This window comes from Octodon degus, unplaced genomic scaffold, assembly GCF_000260255.1.
Source record: "Octodon degus isolate 3935 unplaced genomic scaffold, OctDeg1.0 scaffold00146, whole genome shotgun sequence".
NCBI lineage: Eukaryota > Metazoa > Chordata > Mammalia > Rodentia > Octodontidae > Octodon > Octodon degus.
Window position 1 is genome coordinate 953,247 of NW_004524722.1, and position 19,842 is coordinate 973,088.

Sequence of the window (19,842 nt, forward strand, 5' to 3'; positions counted from 1 at the left end):
ACTGAGCTATGTCCCCAGCCCCTGAGAGACTATTAAAGGAGCAGTCTTTCTTGGTATAGAGTGGCCCTAAGTTCAATTCTCAGTAACACACACACACACACACACACACACACACACACACAGCTATTAAGGAGTTAATAGTCTACCTGGAAAGAAACAAAAATTTAAAGTGTGAGAAGTATGTAAAAGAAATAAAAAGGGTGCTAGTGTAATTCAAAGAAAAGGATTACACTAACCTGGAATTTCAGGATAAACTTCATTATCCGAGACCCTTACTGCAAGTCTCCAATCTCTTCCAAGGCATTGCAGTGCACAGCAGAAAAAAGCGAGAACAAGAGAGAGAAGGAAAGGAAGGAGGGAAGAAAATAGAAAGAAGGAAGGAAAAAAAGGAGAGAATAAGAGAGAGAAGGGAAAGAGATAAAATGACAGTACAGCAGGGATGGAGTAACCACTTGTTCGTGAGGAACAAAATGCCATGAGCCAACCAGAATAGCGGTATTTATTGAGGAAAATGGTGAGGGGATTATCAGGTGACTCAAAGGGTGGTGGTGATCTTAAACTAATGAGGATCTTGCCTTGGAACATCTTTAGTCTTAGTGGTCTTACTCTGGCCCTTGGTCTTAGAAGATGGGAGAGGATGGCCTAACCCCTAATGGGACAATGGGAAGCCTCAAAAGGGTGATACCAAAAATTCCAAGCCTCTGTTCATTCTTAAGGAAGTATGTAAAACTAGCCATTGTGAGTTTGTGGTCCCCAACACTTCATCAATAAGACAGATCCTCAGCTCAGTACTGAAGAATGAAGAAGGGTACAAAGAGCATTCCAGGCAGAAATCATCTCGGAAAAGGCCGTGGATTATTAATCCTTGGAAAATACTTCTGGCACAGTGAGAAGAGATTATTCTTTTGAACCAGAGAGACTTGGCCTTCAGTCTCATCTCTAGCATTTATCAGCTATGTGAACAAATTATGTAATAATAATAATAATAATAATATCTCTGAACCTTGGATTCCTCATGTATAAAGGGATAAATTTATATGTTTGCAATAAGATACAATTCAGATGGTATTAAGAACATTGCTTCAGGGTACCAAGTATATATACATCAACTGTTAGCTGTCCTTTGGAGAACTAAAAAATAGGGGATAGTGCCCTATTAATCAAGTTGCAGTGCCACTCAGAAAAAGTGGACTGGGAGAAATGGCACAGAACTGACTTGCAAGACTTGTCCTTCCTTTTCTGTAATTACTGGTCATCATTTAAAGTATGGTTCCAAACACTAACTGTTGTTACTGTTCTTACACTGCATTACCTCTTACAGGTCTATTCTTGCCCACCAACTCTAGCCACACCATGCGCCTATTTTCTCACAGTGTGTGTGGTCTAGAAAGATGATGTAGCCTACTGGTAACAAAGACAGGGTTGGAAGCAAAGTAAACGGTGGTGAATGTATGCTTTCATCACAAAATTATTTCCTTTGACCCTAGCACCTTGTGTGTAGAGAATGTTACCCTGAGTAACAGATAGGAGGCCCACGTCCTCATAATAGAGCTAGAATTCAGTGGTGAGTCTTTTGACTCCCAATTGCAATGAAAATCCCGCACAGTTTTTAGCACAGTGCAACGGGTTGATTTTTTTCAATGTGTTTTTATTGATGTATGTTTATAATAAACAATAATTACAATCATCTTGCGATATGTTACCTATACATATCACATCTTAACATTTTTACTGCCCCTTGTTGATCTTAAAGTAGGCTCTCTTTAGATTACCAGTAGTGTTTGGGAGACAAAATTGAGTAAGTCTTCCCTGGATTTCCATTTTGTTCAGCTGGAGCATTGGCACCTAGTTTAGAACTTCACAGAGTTTAGTTTGTAATTGAAAAAATACAATTTGCTTCTTACAAAATATATTCAAGGTGCTCAGTGATTTACACTTCACTTCATCTGTTACGAAACCAGGGCACTTTCTGCTTTTGTAGCCTTATTTCTGTACCATGTAGCATTAGAATCAGGCAAACCGGAAGTCAGAACCCAACCCTGCCAGTTTTTATGTGAAAATTACATCTCTGAGCCTACTAGCTCTTTAATCTGTAAAATAGGATGATGATTTGTGCAGATCAAATATAATACACCTGACACAATCCCTGACCCAAGGTAGGCATTCAATAAATGTTCTTTTTTCCTCTATTCCCTCACCATTCTGCTACCTTACACTATAAAAAGAATCCTTATCCCAGTAAAACTGTCAGTGCATATTGAAAGTCTTCCCTTCCCATACTCTCTTCTCTGTCTATATAGAAACAGAGATTGGACATGGAAGAAACTACAAGAGGCAAGGGGAAGTGCGCTTACCATATTAGGGGTCCCAGCACATTATTTTGCATTTCTGAACTGCCATCCCCTTTTGCTAACTGTGAAAATAAAAGTATGTTGTAGAGGGCCAGGGAGATAGCTCAGTGGCTTAAGCCCCTGCTTGGTCAGGACAAGGTCCTGAGCTTAATCCCTGGTACCAAAAACAACACCAGAAAACAAAAAAGTATGTTGTAGAAGGGTGGCTGTGAAGACGAAGCAGAATAGTGTTGGTAAGCTAGTGTGCGTTCAGATCTTGTCTCCTACTAAGAAGATTCCCACACAGTTAATTTGTGGTGACTGTCTGTTGTCTATTGTCTATTTATCTAGGCTATCAAAAGAACTTCTTCTGGACCCACAGCAAACCCTGGTCTTCAAAGTCTGGCATAAAGGAGGTATGAAGTCTATTGTTTAAATATTTATCAGAGTGTAAAAATAAATTCACATCTATTGACAGTATGTTAGGGTATTTTTCTGTTTTTGACTAAGTGAAACCATGGCACTAATGGTAGTAGGAATACTTACATGCTGTAGAAAAATCCCCAGAAGGCCTCGTTGTACTCCTGTGGAATTTAAGTACTTAGAGGTGATCCTTTAGGTTCAGATGCCATTTTTGACCCTTACTATGATGACATAGCCTTAGGTGAACAAGTGAACTTCTCTGTGCCTCAGTTTCCATGGCCATAAAGCGGGCATTATAATAGTGCCTATCTCATGGGGTTCTGAGAAAAGTAAATAAGAGCCTGATAATAAATAGTCAGGTTTTTGGTTTGGTTTGGTTTGGTTTGGTTTGGTTTGGTTTGGTTTGGTTTGGTTTGGTTTGGTTTGGTTTGGTTTTGTGGAACCGGGGATTGAACTCAGGCCCTTGTGCTTGCCAGGGAAGCCTTTACTCTACTGAGCCATCTCCCTGGCCCCACTCTGTCAGTTTTTATTGTTTTTATTTGTAGATATCATTACACTAAGAGCTTGATAAACATCTCTAATCCTGCATTGTTAAAAAAAATACAATTAGTCAAAACAAAACACAAAAACTAGAGCCAGGTATGTTGGGAAGCTGAGGCAGGACAGTTGCCACAAGTTTGAGGCCAGCCTGGGCTACATAATGAGTTCAGGGCCAGCCTAGACTGTATAGTGAGACCCTGTCATTCATTCATAAGTAAACAAATACAATTAGTCTGACTTTGTAGATGCAGAAGCTCAGGCCTAAGGAACTTTAGTGGCTTCATGAAGGTTGTAGGCCTGTTAATTGGTGGAGCCAAGATTTGAACCCAGTTCTGACTGACTGTACAGTCTTCATTGGTCATACTTCACTGTGCTAGTAAGATCCAATGACCCAGAAAAATGAGGTGGAAAAAATTATTAAACAGAATAGGGTTTAACTCAATTCAGTAGCAGAGAGAGAGTAAGGTTTGATTTTATGCAGTCTAATCTTTGCTTTGCCCTTTACTGTAAGATATAGAGAACTTTACCTCTTTCCTCTTATCTGTCCCTTTCTTTTCTTATAAAATTAAGATAGTAGTATTTGACTTTCTAGGTTTTCATGAGGATCAGAAATTATACAATATGTAGGCCAGGGAAATAGCTCAGCAGCTTATTATTTTGCCTATTTTTCTAGGTCTTTTGGGTATTGAAAACAAAATGCATTCCCTGTATTCAGGTCCTCTAAGAGGTTCCATAAGATGCTATTATAAATGGAAGTGAGGGCTGGGGAGATAGCTCAGTGGTCTAAGCGCCTGCCTGGCAAGCACAAGGACCCAGGCTCGATCTCTTGTACCATATCTCATGCCAGCCAGGCATGGTGGCACATGCCTGTAATCCCAGCACTGGGGGGCTAAGACAGGAGGATCACTACAAGTCTGAGCTACATAGCAAGACCCTGTACCAAATAAATAAATAGTTTTTTTAATTTAAAATAAATAAATGGAAGTGAGAAAAATGCCTAGAGCAAGCTAACCAATATTTGTCTAATTCTATCTCTCGGTGTATATGGATCTCTTCCTCTTTTTAACTCCACTCTTTCCACACAGATGCAGCAAACATATTACACAGAATACTCCCTGTGCCAGTCGCTAAGTTCCAGGGGCATAAAAGTAATATAAAGCAGACCACAGTCTTCTCTTCACATAGCTTACAGTCAGTGAGGGATACAAAATAATTATAGCAAAATATGATTAGCAATATAGGGTGTTCTGGCAGGTGATATCTAACGTAAACTTAAATGTTAGCAAACTTCCTTAGCGGGACGTGAAGAAGTAGGACATTCCATAGTCAGAATGAACAGCAATTATAGTATCCTGTCTTCCAGGGGCTTGTCTTCTTTTGTTATTTCTTTTAGTTTGTTCTTACTTTAATGTACATGAATGCTTAGAAATTTTGTCATTACAGACAAGTATAAATAAGAAAATGCAAATTACCCTCATTCTATAACCTTAAGAGTTATTACCCTGATGAAAATAACTGAGGCATGAATCTAGGATTAAAAACAAGGGTTTATTAAGTTCAGGGATGTTTGCTAGCTGTCTGCATCAACAGGAGATGGCTCCATAGAACATGCTTAAATAAACACAAAAGAATTGAAATTATCCCGTGTATATTATCTGACCATAGTGCAATGAAATTGGATATTAATGGCAAAAGAAACCAAAAAAACTCCATAATTTTATGGAAATGAAATAACACCCTCATAAAGAAGCAATGGGTCACAGATGAAATTAAGAAATTAAATAATATCTACAGTGAAACAAAAATGCAGATACAACATACTGTGGAACACAGTGAAAGCAGTCCTAACTGGGAAATTTATAGCAGTGAATCTCACATCAGGAAAACAGAACAAGTTCAAATAAACAACCTAATGTTGTATCTCAGTTTCTAGAAAAAAAGAGCAAATCAAGCCAAAAGCCCATACAAAGGAAGAAATTATGAAGAACACAAATTAATACAATTGAGACTAATAAAACAGTGCAAAGAATTAATATTGAAGATTTGGTTCTCTGAAAGAATAAATAAAATCAATAAATCCTTAGGCAACCTTATCAAAACCAAAAAGACTCAGATTCACGCAATGAAAGATGAAAAGGGTGAAATCACTATAGGTCCTGTGGAAATTCAGATTATCAATACCTACTTAAAAAATGTTACTCTCATTGAATGGAAAACAAAAGGTACAGATAGATTCCTAGATATGCATGAATTACCAAAGTTAAATCAAGAAGATATAAAAATACTAAATAAACCAATATCACTTAATGAAATTAAAAATATAATTAAAAACCACAAAGAAAAGCCCAGGTCCTGCTGGATTCACTGATGAATTTTAAAAGAAATTTAGAGAAGTTTTAATACCAATACTCCTCAAAGTCTTTAATGAAATTGAAAGGGAAGCAGTACTCCTTAACTCCTTCCTGGAAGCAAGTATTACCCTGATACCAAAATCAGAGAAAAAAAACCACCAAAAAGAGAACTGTAAGCCAATGTCCCCAGTGAGCATAGGTCAAAATCCTCAATAAGATACTAATAAACAGAATGCAGCAAGTCATCAAGAGGATTATACACCATAGCCATTGGGATTCATCTCAGGGATGCAGGCATGGTTAAACGTATGCAAATCAATAAATGTCATACACTATATCAACAGAACCGAAGAAAAAAGTCATATGATTAGGGCTGACAAGATACCGTAGCGGATTAAAGTGCCTGTTTAAGCAGATGCAAGAGCTGGGGGTTCTATCCCCAGCTGGCCTGCCATGCTGGCCCCACCCCCTGGGGCACACTGAGACAGTGATTGACACTGGGTGTGGTGGTGAGCACCTGTTACCCCACCTCTTGGGAGGCTGAAAAACAGGAGGATCACTGCGAGTCTGATCTGTGTAGTGACGGGGAGATGGCTCAGGAGAACAAGCACTTGCCTGATCTGTGTAGTAAGACCCTGTACAAAATACATTTTTAAAAATCACATGATTATCTCAATAGATGCAGAAAAATCTTTTGACAAAGTCCAAACTCATTCATAAAAAAAAACCCTACAGAAAATCAGAATAGGTGGTGTCTCAGTTACTGTTCTCTAGTTGCTGGGACAAATACCAACACCCAAAATGAAGGAAGGAAAGGTTTATTTAGCTCACAGTTACTTGGAGATTTCAGTCCATACTCAGAGAACAAACTTTCATGGCAGGGGTAAAGAGCAGAGAGCAAAGGGAGTGGCAGCAGCTCAGGCAGCTAGCTAGCCTCTCATCTCTCCTTACATTGTAATGCACATTACCTGCCCAAGGGCAGGTGCAGCATCCACACTCACAATAATCACAAACTCCAGAAGCTGCACCATGACTGCATGAGGTTTTGAGGTGAGAACTAGACACAAACCATAACAGATGTCTTTATGTCAACTTGACAAAGGCCATCTATGACAGGCCAACAGTCAACATCATACTAAATGGACAAAAGCTAAAAGCTGTCACACTAACATCAGGAACAGTACAAGGATGTCCACTATCACTACTCTATTCTGTATAGTTTTGTAAACTTTAACCAGAGCAATTAGACAAGAGACAGAAATAAAAGAAATAAGGATAGGTAAGGAAGAAGTTAAATTATCTTTATTCAAAGAGGACATGATACTCTACATAGATGACCCCAAAAACTCCACCAAAAGACTTCTAGGTTTAATAACCAACCAAATTCAGTGGTATAGCTGGATACAAAGTCAACACTCAAAGATCAATAACATTCCTGTACACAAACAACAAACTCACTGAGAGAGAAATTAGAGAAACCACACCCTTCACAGTAGCATTCAAAAAAGCAAATACTTAGGAATTAAAATAACAAATTTGAAGGCCTATTCAGGATAAATCCTGAGGAGATTTGACTGACTTTATCAGATCCAAAAGCTACAATTCTTGTTACATAGGTCTTGCTTTATCTTGGTCTTAACCGTCCAGCAGAAAAGTATAAAAACGAAGTATGAGAAGTAAAGCCATGGTGTTATGTTGAGGTGTAGGAGACTCAGGTGAACAACTTTTAACATTGCCAATCAAGAGGAAGACCCAATACTATTAGGGACTTCTGGACTATTTTGGAATATTTTGCTGAGTTCACACACCTATAATATTTAAATGACAGAACTAAACAAAAAAAGGGGATACAGATGAATGACCATTTTGTATCTGTGTATTCAAAATGGTTAGGATAGATATATAGCTACATTCTCTTGATTCAATGAATAGAGGGATTTGTTCTAATAGTGTTTGTAAATAGGATATGTCTACATCTTGTACAACAAATAACCACTAGGAAGACAATATGTAATGTATTAATTATTGGAACTGTCCTACCAATTTGATTTGAAATTGTCTCATTGCTATTTATTTCTCAATGAAATTATGGAAAAAAAAAACAAATTTAAAGACCTATATGTTGAAAATCATAATACACAATAAAGGAGATCAAAGAGAATATCAGAAAATGGAAATATATCCCTTACTCATGGATAGGAAGAACCAACATAGTGAAAATGTCCATAGTCCCAAAATTGTTAGACAAATGTAGTACAATCCTGATCAAAAGACTATTACTCATGGAGAAAACATTCCTAAAATTCATTTGGAACAGGAAAAGACTTATACCAGCATAGGAAAATCCTAGGCAATCAAAGCAAGGCTGTAGGTATCACACTCCCTCACTTGAAATTATACTACAAAGCTACTATAATAAAATCAGCATGGTAGTGGCAAAAAAAAAAAAAAAAAAAAGATCTGAGGACCAGTGAAACAGATTAGAAGGTGCAAACACAACTGCAAACATACTCAGCCACCTTATCTTGGACAAAGTGGTGAAACATGTTCCCTGGAAGAAAGATAACCTCTTTAATAAATGATGCTGGAAAAACTAGATCTCTATATGCTGAAGACTAAAACTAGATCCATGTCTATCACTATGCACAAAACTCAAGTCAAAATGGATCAAAGATCTAAATACCAAAACAAGCACTAAATCTACTGGAGGAGAAAGTAGGTAGAAATCTTAGCTCATGAACAAGAAAAGAACTGCACAGGAAATACTTCAAAAAATCAACAGCTGGGATTTCATCTTATTAAAAAGCTTTTGCCCAGCAAAAGAAATCACCAACAGAGTGAAAACATAACCCACACACAGAGTGAGAAAAAAGCTTAGGCAGTTGTCCCTCAAACAAAGGACTTCTATCTAGACCATATAAAGAACTGAAAAAATCAAGCCCTCCAAATTCAAAGACCCAGTTCAGAAATAGGTATCTGAGAAGTATGTACTTCTCAGATGAAGAAATACAAACGGGAGATAAGTATGTGAAAAAAATGTTCAACATCACTGGTCATTCAAGAAACACAAATTAAAACAACACTAAGTTTCCATCTCACCCTGGAAAAAAATGGTTATCATCAAGAAATCAACCAATAGGGGCCAGGGAGACGGCTCAGTGGAATAAGCGCTTCCCTGGCAAGCACAAGGGCCTGAGTTCAATCCCTGGTTCTGCCAAAAAAGAAAGAAAGAGAGAGAGAGAGAGAGAGAGAGAAAGAGAGAGAGAGAGAGAGAGAGAGAGAGAGAGAGAGAGAGAGAAAGAAATCAACCAATAACAAGTGCTGGAGGGGCTGTGGGAAAAAAAACCCTTCTCCACTGTTGGTGTGAGTATAGATGGGTACAATCACAGTGGAAATCAGGGTGGAGATTCCTCAAAAAACTAGGATTGGAGGTCTTATTCTATCCACATATCTTCCCAGAAGAATTAAAAACATCGTAACACAGCAACATATGTTCGCTCATGTTTATAGTAGCACAGTTTATAATAGCTAAATCTTAGACAACCCAGATAGATGCCCATCAACCAAAAAATGGATTAAAACAAAAGATGTGTTTTTATATAATGAATTACTGCTCAGTCATAAATGATGATAAATTTAAGACTTGTATAGGTAAGTAGATGCAACTTGAAACCATACTCAAGTGAAGTAAATCAGTCTCACATGCGTAAACATTGCATTGTCTCCCTGGTGTAACAAACTGAAAGAGTAAATATAGATTAAGGTCTAAAATGTATAGTAGAGAGGCTGGCCAGATAGCTCAGCGGATTAAAGCACCTGCTTAGGCAGGTCACAGCAGCTGGGGTTCAATCCCCAGAGTGCTCCCCACTGTGCGGTGCCAGCTCCTCCCCTGGGGCATGCTGAGATGGCAGTTGAGACTGGGCGTGGTGGCACAGGCCTGAAATCCCAACAGTTGGGGGGCTGAAAACAGGAGGATCACTATGAGTGCAATCTACGTAGTAAGACCCTGTAGACCCTGTACTAAATACATTTTTAAAAATTTAAGATGTATAGTAGATAATGTGAAATGAAATTGTTCAAAAGTAAATAGGATAAGTAAAAGAAAAGAGAGTAGGGAAAAGGGGAAAAGGAACTGTCCTACCAATTTGATTTGAAATTGTCTCATTGTTATTTATTTCTCAATAAAATTATGGAAAAAAAAATTTAAAGACCTATATATTGAAAATCATAATACACAATAAAGGAGATCAAAGAGAATATCAGAAAATGGAAATATATCCCTTACTCATGGATAGCTCATTAAAAAGGAAGATTTGTGGGGCTGGGGAGATAGCTCAGTAGAATAAGTGCTTGCCTGGCAAGTGCAGGGTCCTGAGTTCAATCCCCCGTACTGAAAAAAAAAAAAAAAAGGAAGATTTGTGCTAATATTGATTGGACAGATGTTTGTTTGTATCTTGTACTCTGAGCAGCTACTTTAAAGATAACATGTAATGTATGAACTATTTTTATTCTCCTGTTATTTTTTATGAAATTTTGCTCTACCTTTTTTTCTATAAAACAGTTTTTTAAAAAAGAGGGCCTGGGGCCAGGGAGATGGCTCAGTGGAATAAGTGCTTCCCTGGCAAGCGCAAGGGCCTGAGTTCAATCCCTGGTTCCTCAAAAAAAAAGAAAAGAAAAAAGAGGGCCAGAGAGATAGCTCAGTAGAATAAGTGCTTTCCTGGCAAGCATAAGGCCCTGAGTTCAATCCCCTGTACAGCCAAAAAAAAAAAAAGACCAGGGCTCAACCCTGCCAGTTCTTGCCTGCAATGTGGAAAGGGAACTCTAGCAGGCACAGGTGTGGACTCTCCCAAACGCGTTGTCATCCTCTCTGATGAGTGGACTCCCACAGTCAGCTTCTCTGCACAGAACATGCCCAGCTGTGCTGCCCGGCTCTTCTCTTTTCCCACAGATGAGGAGAGAGTGATTGGTTTTGCCTCAGTGAACCTCTCCCCACTGCTCTCTGGCTTCCAGTTTATCTGTGGCTGGTACAACATTACAGACCTCAGTGGCGAGTGCCAAGGGCAAATAAAGGTTGCCATCTCCCCTCTGGAGAGTCTGATGCACATCAAAGAAGAGCGGCACGCCAGACGTGGGATGAAGACCCAAGCACCACTGGTATGTGTTGATCGCACCTAACTTGTCAGGGTCCTGCTGGGCAAAACGTACAAAAAGATTCCGTGAGCACATGATTTGTGGATTGGTGTCTCATAACAGCCTCTTTACTTTTTTTGAGGGGTGGGGATGAAAAAGTTCTGCAGTTAGTTTCTAGTAGTTGCAAAACAGTGGCTATCCTGAAAAGCATGAATAAAACATTTTAAGTGGTAAATTTAATAATACATAAATTATATATTATTTTTAAATGAAACAAGATTAGTTGCAGTATAGAAGCTGAAACCACACCTGCTGGGTTTTGGTTTTTGTTTTCTGTTATAGTAAAATCCTTGATCTTTCGTGAAAAAAAAAAAAAAAACCAAGGAAAAAAATTTGGGAAGAGAAAAATTAGCAACAGTAAATAATCCTAGTGCTGGGAAGGCTAAAAACAGGAGGATCGCTATGAGTCCAAGCTGCATAGCGAGACCCTGTACCAAATACATTTTTTAAAAAAGGGACCAAGAGAATAATTCCTGTACATAGCAAGGTCTTTTTTCTTCAGTTCAACCCTAATAGTCATGAGACAAGAACTCTCACAGTCATGTGTAAACTAAACATAAGATGATTTCCAGCAAGTTTACAAACAAGCTAGAGGAGCATAAATAGATAAAGCAACTAAAAATCAACCTAATAGTATAATCTATAAAATAAAGATAAGAGCACAACTGACTCATAAGATAGTCATAAAATTTAAGTAAGAAAATATAAATTCCTTAGCACAGTGTTCAGCACATGGAAAGTGAGCCAAGTGCAGTGCTGCACATCTGTAATCCCAGCACTCAGTAATATGAGGCAGACAGTGCTGCACATCTGTACTCCCAGCACTCAGTAATCTGAGGCAGACAGATTACTTCAAGGTCAAGGCCAACCTGAACTACTACACAGTGAGTTCAAGGTCAGTCTGAACAAGTAAGTCCCACGCATAAGAAACAAACAAGCAAAAGGACCTACAGATTCACACACACACACACACACACACACACACATAATAGAAAGTACTCAGTATTGCTGGGCATTGTCGTGCATTCTGATGATCCCCGTATTTAGGAGACATGCTCGAAGACTGCCACACATTCAAGGCCACCCTGGGCTACATAATGAGACCATCTCAAAAAAAATCACTCAGGCCTGGCAAGCGCAGGGTCCTGAGTTCAATCCCCAGTACTGCAAAACAAAAAAGCACTCAGTATTATACTGAGTAAATTTTACAAATTTATTTATATTCTTTGTTCCACAAGGGCTTGTGGTAACCCATATGTCATTTTTGATGGCTTCTACAGATCTCAATGTACAGTCCCTTTTCCTTCCCTGCCTCGGATATTTGTGCTGCATTCCCCAGTGGAAGTGCCAGACACACTCAAGACCAGCTTACTCAGACCTCTTTGAAGGACCTTGATTTCTCCTCTCCTGGAAGGTGAGTAATTTCTCAGTTGGAAGAAAAGCAGTCAAGAGTAGAAGTCTCTGAACTGGCTTATCATTTCCCTTTGTTAGAGGACAAAACTGCAGATAGGAAGGAACTTTGTTGATCTCTCATCCTAAGATTTATGAAAATAAAATTTTATGGGCTGGTGAGATGGCTCAGTGGTCTAAAGCACCTACTTAGAACAAGCTTAGCAAAGCACAGGGACCGCGGTTCAATCCCCCAGCACCACATGCCAGCCAGCCCCGCCCCCTGGCGGGCTGAGCTGGCCACACACACACAAATAAAAAAAAAAAAAAAAAAAGAAAATTTTATAAAAAGGAGCTAGAATTTTTACTGTTATCAAAGGAGTTACTTCAGTGCCAAGACCACTCTTCTCTTATCCTTAGAAGCCTTTAACCTTTTTTAAGAAATACATCATTTTTCCTCTCCCAAAACTATGTGCCAGGTTGCTTTGCAAAAAGCAATTAGACCATCTTTTTCACGAATCCAGGTAGACATGCAGATGAGTATCAGGACTAGAGCATGCTCCCTCTTGTCAAAGGACAGGGTCTGAAGTTAAGGTGGCTTCTTTCTCCCCTGTCCCTTCTAGGCCCTAGCAGCCGCCACTGGGGCCTTTCCCACGTCTCTCTGCCCTGCTCAGGGAGGAGGAGAGATGTATTATCTCACAGCAGCCACGGCTACCACAGCAGTTTGCTGAGCGGAGCCCTCGCTCCGATGCAGACACTTTTAGTAAAGCAGTAGTTCTAAAACATTTTCACTTTAGAACTCTTTAGCACCATTAAAAATTATTGATAACTCTACAAGGCTGTGATCCCGGTACTCAGTAAGCTGAGGCAGGAGGATCACGAGAACTGCCAAATAAATAATTAAAAGAGCAAAGAATCTGAGTCAGTATTTCTGTGACGATACACAGCCAATAAGCCCATGAAAAGATTCAAATCAAAACCATATCCACTAGGTGACTATAATTAAGACAACAAGTATCACAGGTATTAAGAATGGAGAAATTAGAACCCTCGTATATTGCTGATGAGACTGCTAAGATGGGTGCACCTGTTTTGGAAAACAGTGTTGGTGGTTGTTTAAAAGTTTAAAGGCAAAGTAACCATGTAATCCAGTAATTCTACACCTCCATATATACATAAGAAGTGAGTCCACACAGAAATGCATATACATACATGTTTGTTTTTAGGAGCATTTTCTGTCTTTTAAAAAACAAAGTCCAGTAAAGCTGCCTATGGTGGACTCAAACTTGCAATCCCCCTGCCTGAGCCTCCAAGAATTCTTGGGATTTAAGGCATGCATCATCAAATCTGGCTGCCTTGTACACTTCCAAGTGGGTTAATTGTATGATATGTGAATTAAGTCAATAAAGTTTTTATTTAAAAAGAGATTGCCGGAGTCATATTCTTGAATATCATGCTTAGAAATTAGAGGTTTGTTTTATAGACAAAAGGTAGAAAACAAAGATAAAAAAGAGTGAGAGTAATAAAAAAATACACATTGAAGGATTATTTATGATAAGGCTTGTCATCAAATAAGGACTCTACTTATATGATTGTTACTATGTTAGGTCTATGTTTTAGAGAAATCACTCAGACTGTAATGTGACAAGTGGAAGAAGGTGGAGTGGATGAGACTGAAGACAAGATTATTTGGGAGATATTTGTAATCCAAGTACTAGTTGATGAAGCCAGAACTGGTTGTGGGGATAGGTTTGGTGTCATTGTAGGATAAGTTTTCACACTGGCTGAGAATTTAGTTTCTCCCATTTTCTCATAACAGAAGTAATACCACAAGAAGCCCAGAGTCGCGTCATGAAGAGCATGTGCAGAACATCCGCCAATTTCATGAATCCTTGCAGCAGGGAGAGCCAGTCTCAACAAGTGACAGCAGATTCGGCACGTCGCCTTTGTCTTCCAACACATCCATTCTGACTTCACTGAGGTGTGGCCTTCTGCTAAGTAAATACATAGGAAGCTGGAGGCATGGGGCACAAGGGCAGTGTGCAGTGTGCAGGGATGTGACTCCATCAGCTGTGCCAGCTCAAGAGGCTCAGTAGAAGGCCCTCGTGATGTCAGTATTGGCTTGGACCTTGGAGCTGATGAATCTGTCTCAGTTTAGGCCTCCCACTTTTTCCCAGGGGAGCTCTATTATATAAATACGGAAACTAGTTTGTTCACTAAAACTTAATAATCATCCCACATCTCCTCAGCTTGACATCCTTTTTACAAAGCCTCATCCTGCTCACTGTGTTTTTCTTCACAACCAGTAGCTTCTTCCACATTAGCATCTGTCCTCTCAATACTTTCTGTCCCTTTCTTAATTTAGTTAGCATTAAGCCAGAGAATCAGTGTGGGAAGTGAAGGTGCTGTCATAGATCAGCAAGATCAGCCTCCAGGTTATCTAGTGAGAAGGGCAATGCAGTGTAGACTTGACCTCCAGTCCTGGCTCTGCCATACCTGGTAGAAGAGATAGTCTTGCTGCCAGCTGCTGTAGTGCAGGGTAGTGAGAACTGGAGGTTTCAGCCGCCACCGCCGCAAGTCCTTGGTGCCAGGCACACCGAGAGGGGCTGGGAGCCGCCTGGTCCTGGACACCGGAGCAGGATAGACATGCTTCTGTTGACACCCAAGATCATTGTCATGTGTGGCACATGAATCTAGAAGTCCTTCCTGAATGGATAAGCTGCCTAATACAAAAGGCACAGTGGACTTTTGAAATATTGAACTGCCCTTTCTGCGGGGCCCACTTAGGGGGCTTTAACTTTGTCAGCACTCCAAAATGTTCCTGTGGCCATCTTACAGTTGTATATCTCTCCAAGAGCCGGACCAGTTATCAAGCAACACAGGCAAATGGATTAATGAGACCATCGCTGAAATATTTGTCCAGTTCTAGAATTCAATCAGGTTGTAACAAGGAAACTCTGCTGACAGGTGGTGGCTCCAGAAAGAGGCTTTCAAACGTGGCCCAAAATAATAATGACCTTGGAATATTAACAGAAGCACTCTGCCTGGAGGTGAGATCAACATATTTTCAGATGAAGAACAAAAAATTGCTTTTCAGAACACCAGATTCAAAATACCAGCTTTTTGTTCCCCAGCTTATATCTGGCAGATGCACTACAAGAGCTTTTCATAGAAAATCACATAGTTTGAATCTGAACATCATGAGAAGCTGACTTTGTTACCCACTTTATATGAAATACATAGTAAAAGTCCTGCCTATACCAAGCTAAATGAAACACATCCTATTGACCTTTCAGACTTGCCTTTACAGTCTAGTAAAAATAGCTGTTCTTCTCAGAATCCATCTAGTTTTGATACTGATTTGCTACTACAAAGATTTTCTGTGGCTCCCCATGAGACCCAGACACAAAGAGGAAGAGAATTTCAGTGTGGTCTAGAAGCTTCTTCAGTGTACTCAGACCACACAAATAGCAACAACCTGACTTTGCTGATGGACCTACCCTCAGCTGGCAGAAGCATGTTAGAGACCTCAGACCAAGAGGAGCACCTGTTCCCTCTGGACTTCCTCCGTTCAGCCAGTAAATTTTCATCGGGCAACATTAATCAGAGGCTAAATAAGAGAGAAAGAAGCAAGTTGAGAAATCTAAGAAGGAAACAACGAAGGCATGAAAGATGGCTATAGAACCAGGGTAAATGTTCAGGAGTGGGTTTGCTGGATCATATGAAGAACAGGTTTGGAGAACTATTGGACAGCTGAACACACAGAAGTCTACAGGAGTGGAAACAAGTACAATTCTACATGCTGAGAGAATGTGCATCCCAACTACATGGAGACAGAAGTACCTTTGCCTAGGACTTCCGGACTTGACCCTATGTATGTCTTCCTCTGGCTGATCATTTGTATCTAAAAAATATTCCTTACAATAAATGAGTAAACACAAGGGGAAAAAAAAAACAAAAACAAAACAGAACTGGAGGTTTCCTGGCTAAGAGTAGACAACTACATTCTGGATTATACATGGAGAAATTTAAACAAGTCACATTTGAACTAGTGTTTGATGGAACAGGTAAGTAAATGTGAAGGACATTCTGTACAGAAAGAATAGTGCCAAGAGTTAGGAACAGGAAACAAGTCAAATCTGGGGAAGAAGGTGATAGTGCAAGTTCCAAAGGGATCAGATCATGAAGGGCCTTAAATATAAGGCTAAGAGTCTGACTTTTAGAATAATTATTCTCGAGTGAACAGTGATGAGCAAAGGAAGAGAATATATGAAATGTGAAAAAAACTAAAAGATATATATTTGGAAAAAATTAACCTATCCTTTGCTTTCATAGTGCAAACTCAGGAAAGAAAACATGTCTCATCAGCAAAATCATTTCTTCTTGAGACATTGCTTAAAAAAGATTAAGCAATAGGTCTATAGGAAACTGCCTAAACTTGTATTGCAAAGAAATAATGTATTCTAATTTTCATCGTAGCTTAATAAGATGCTATTGGTACAGGCTATATAAGTAAAATCATTGATGGTTTGGCTGTATGTTTATTAGGTTATTATATATTCAGAACCCTCCAGTGAGAGGGTAGCTCTTCTACAGCTTAGTACAGTTTCTCTCAAGTTCAGTACCGTTGATACTTTGTTATAGAGGTCATTGCAGCATAAAACGTTTAGCGTCCCTGGCCACTGCACTCTGTACCAGTAGCACCTTTCCCCTGTCATGACAGCCAAAAGCATCCAGACATTGCCCAATGACCTGTGGGGCTGCAATCACCAAGTTTTTTGTTTAATTTGGTTTGGTTTGGTGTTTGGGTTTTCGTTTTTTGAGAGAGGGGCTTACCATCTAGTTCATGCTGGCCTTAAACTCACTACATAGCCCAGCTGGCCTCAAACTTGCAGTGATCCTCCTGCCTCAGCCCCCTGAATGCTAGGATTACAGGCATGCACCACCACACCTGGCCAAATTTACCAGGTTTAAAACCACTATCCTAAAGCATCCATTCTCAGAATTCATCAAAATCACACTGATTGCTAGAACTTACCCACACATTTCCTGATTCAGTAGGTGCAGGATGAGGACTGGGAATTTGCATTTCTAACCCGTTCTCATGTAAGGCTGATGTCCCCTCATCCTAAAACTAGGCTTTAAGAGCACTAGAGGAATTCAAAACCAAATGGAAGTGAAACAACTCATGTTCTTTTCTTGATACAGAGAGTTCTAAAACTTGCTTCACTTGAATTACAGCAGTTCTAGACCTGCAGGGCAAGTATTAATAAGCTTATTTTACTATAGAGAAAATTACAATTTTTTTTTTTTGTTTTTCCAGAACCGGGGATTGAACTTAGGCCCTTGCACTTGCCAGGGAAGCGCTTATTCCATTGACCATCTCCCCAGCCCTGAAAATTACAATTTAGTATGAGCCAGTTGTTGGACTGTGGTTTATACCTAGAACTTTGACAACACCAATGAGTCTACAGACTCTTTAAAGCTTCATGAAGCATACATTTGCTTCCATGGCCATGCTGAGATATTTGTCCATGTGCCATATACCAGAATATAGACACTAAAGTGATTTCATAGATTTTAGGGAAGGGTCTACAGGGTGTGCAGGGTGTTCAGGGTCTAGATAGGACTTGTAGTGATCTGCCTGTTTACAGCCTCCCAAGAGCTGAGATTACAGGTGTGTGCCACCACACCTAGTCTCAATACCATTATTATTTGATAGATCCTCTGATGATAGAATAAAGATGAAACCTATTCTCTCCTTTTATTTGAATTTAATTCTAAGACATACCGACTGTTCCTAACAAAAGGGCAGACTGTTTACTTGACAGGTATTTAGTGTTTGTGCCATGCTAGTTGTACCAGACACATTGAATATACTAGAAAAATAGAGATGTTCACAGTATTATCTTCTAGTCCCAGATGCTTGCACCTAATTAGGGAAACCAAATTAAGAAATAGTGAAAAAATTAAGGGGAAATCTAGGATAAGGTGGGTAGAAATGCTGAGAGTGAAAGAGTACATTTAAGGCAGAGGTTTCCCAGTAATCTAGAATAACAAACTCTGTTTTTTGTTTGGGTTTTTTTTTTTTGGGGGGGGGTTGTTTGTTTGTTTGTTTTGTACCAGGGATCGAACTCAAGACCTGGCACTTGCCAGGCAGGTGCTTATACTACTGAGCTATCTCCCTGACCCTGGAGTAACAAACTCTGAAAAGGTGAAAAATGAGCTGCAGACTTGAGTGGAAAGAGAGGGTATGACCAGGAGTAGCTTAAACTCAGGATTCAGTATCAGCAGAAGTTTTAGGAAGGAGTGGCTCCACTTGGGACAGAGCCAATCTATTACCATAGGAAAGAGCATAAGATGTGAAGTCCCAGATTCTGAATATACTCTTCTAATCCTGGACAAATCACTTGAATTCTCTGAAACTTTTTTTTTTTTAATTTTTCCTGCAAAGCTTTATTCCAGAGGGGCTTAGTCCTTGGCAGCTGCCTTCCTCATGGTGGCCAGCACATTTCTCAGCTCCTCATACTTCCTCTTGGCGCAGATGTGCATCCCCTACCCTTTTCTTGATGAACTTGAGGACATGTTTGTCCTTGGAGACCTTGACCAGCTCCATGGCGCCACTCATAGGATCATGTCCTGCACGAACTTGGTGTGTTTGGTGAGGCGTCCACGACAGCATCTGTGCCTCAGTTTGCTCACATTCTTAGTCACCTTGTTGCCCTTGTTGAGGCCCATGGCCATGGGATAGTGAAGAGCCATGGCCACTGTTCTTCAATGGTTGCTGTGGCAGAAGTTTAAATGCTTTTAGTAATTACTAATGTCAGTTGGTAGGCTGAGAATTAAACAAATAATATATTTGAAAACAATCATATACAACTGAAAGTGTTTCCCACTGAAGAGTGGGAGGATACATGTAGGTAATTCCATTGAAAATCTTCGATGTCACTTACTCATGTTCACTTATCCATTTAGCATTCATTATTTCTTCTTCTCCTCCTCCTCCTTCTGCTCCTCCTCCTCCTCCTCTTCCTCCTTCTTCTCCTTCCTCCTCCTCCTTCTTCCTCTTCTCTTTCTCCTCCTCCTCCTCTTCTCCTTCCTCTTCCTCCTTCATCCTCTTCTTCTTTCTCCTTCTCCTCCTCCTTCTCCTCCTCTTCTTGCTCTTCTTCAGACAGGATCTCACTAAGTGGTTCAGAATGACCTTGAACTCACCATGTACCCAAGGCTAGTCTCAAGCTAGGACTTGTTCCTCCTGCCTCAGCTTCCCAAGTGCTGGATCCCTGAACCAATGTAGAGGATCAGGGAAGGCTGGTTAGAAGAGGTCACTTGTGAGAATAATTAGGGGTGGTTGTGAGGTAGCAAAAGACAGTGTTAGTGTAGAGAGTAGGCTTTTATTCTGTCTGTAAGAAGTGAGGACATGAACAGTAGTCAGGAACAATTCCTTATTAAAAAAAAAAAAAAGGCTGCCTTTTTGTTAGACATTAGAAGAGGAACCACATCAGGGAGGGGACAAAGTTGCTGGCATAGAATTGTCAGAGGGGTAAAGGATGGATGATAGGTGGGTGGCAAAGAGCTCTATAATTACACTGAGTGAGAGGTTTTAAAGGCTGTAGTTCAAA

The 19,842-nt window shown here is 39.8% G+C and overlaps 2 protein-coding genes across 6 annotated transcripts in view; both read left to right on the top strand.

Moving 5' to 3' along the window:
* C2cd3 (C2 calcium dependent domain containing 3) overlaps positions 1–19,842 on the top strand; it is a 128,650-nt gene that overhangs the window by 99,089 nt on the left and 9,719 nt on the right. For 4 of the 5 annotated variants that reach the window (XM_023702113.1, XM_023702115.1, XM_023702116.1 and 1 more), the window contains 4 exons: positions 2,682–2,746; positions 10,593–10,798; positions 12,115–12,248; positions 14,040–14,204. In XM_023702113.1, coding sequence (XP_023557881.1) covers positions 2,682–2,746; positions 10,593–10,798; positions 12,115–12,248; positions 14,040–14,204 — 570 coding nt within the window. The remainder of the gene's footprint in view (positions 1–2,681; positions 2,747–10,592; positions 10,799–12,114; positions 12,249–14,039; positions 14,205–19,842) is intronic. The other variant, XM_023702114.1, reaches the window with a different exon arrangement.
* Positions 14,246–15,980, top strand: LOC105743649 (E3 ubiquitin-protein ligase RNF180-like). The gene is given in 3 exon segments (XM_023702054.1): positions 14,246–14,261; positions 14,786–15,421; positions 15,424–15,980. Coding segments are annotated over 3 exon segments (1,209 nt in total).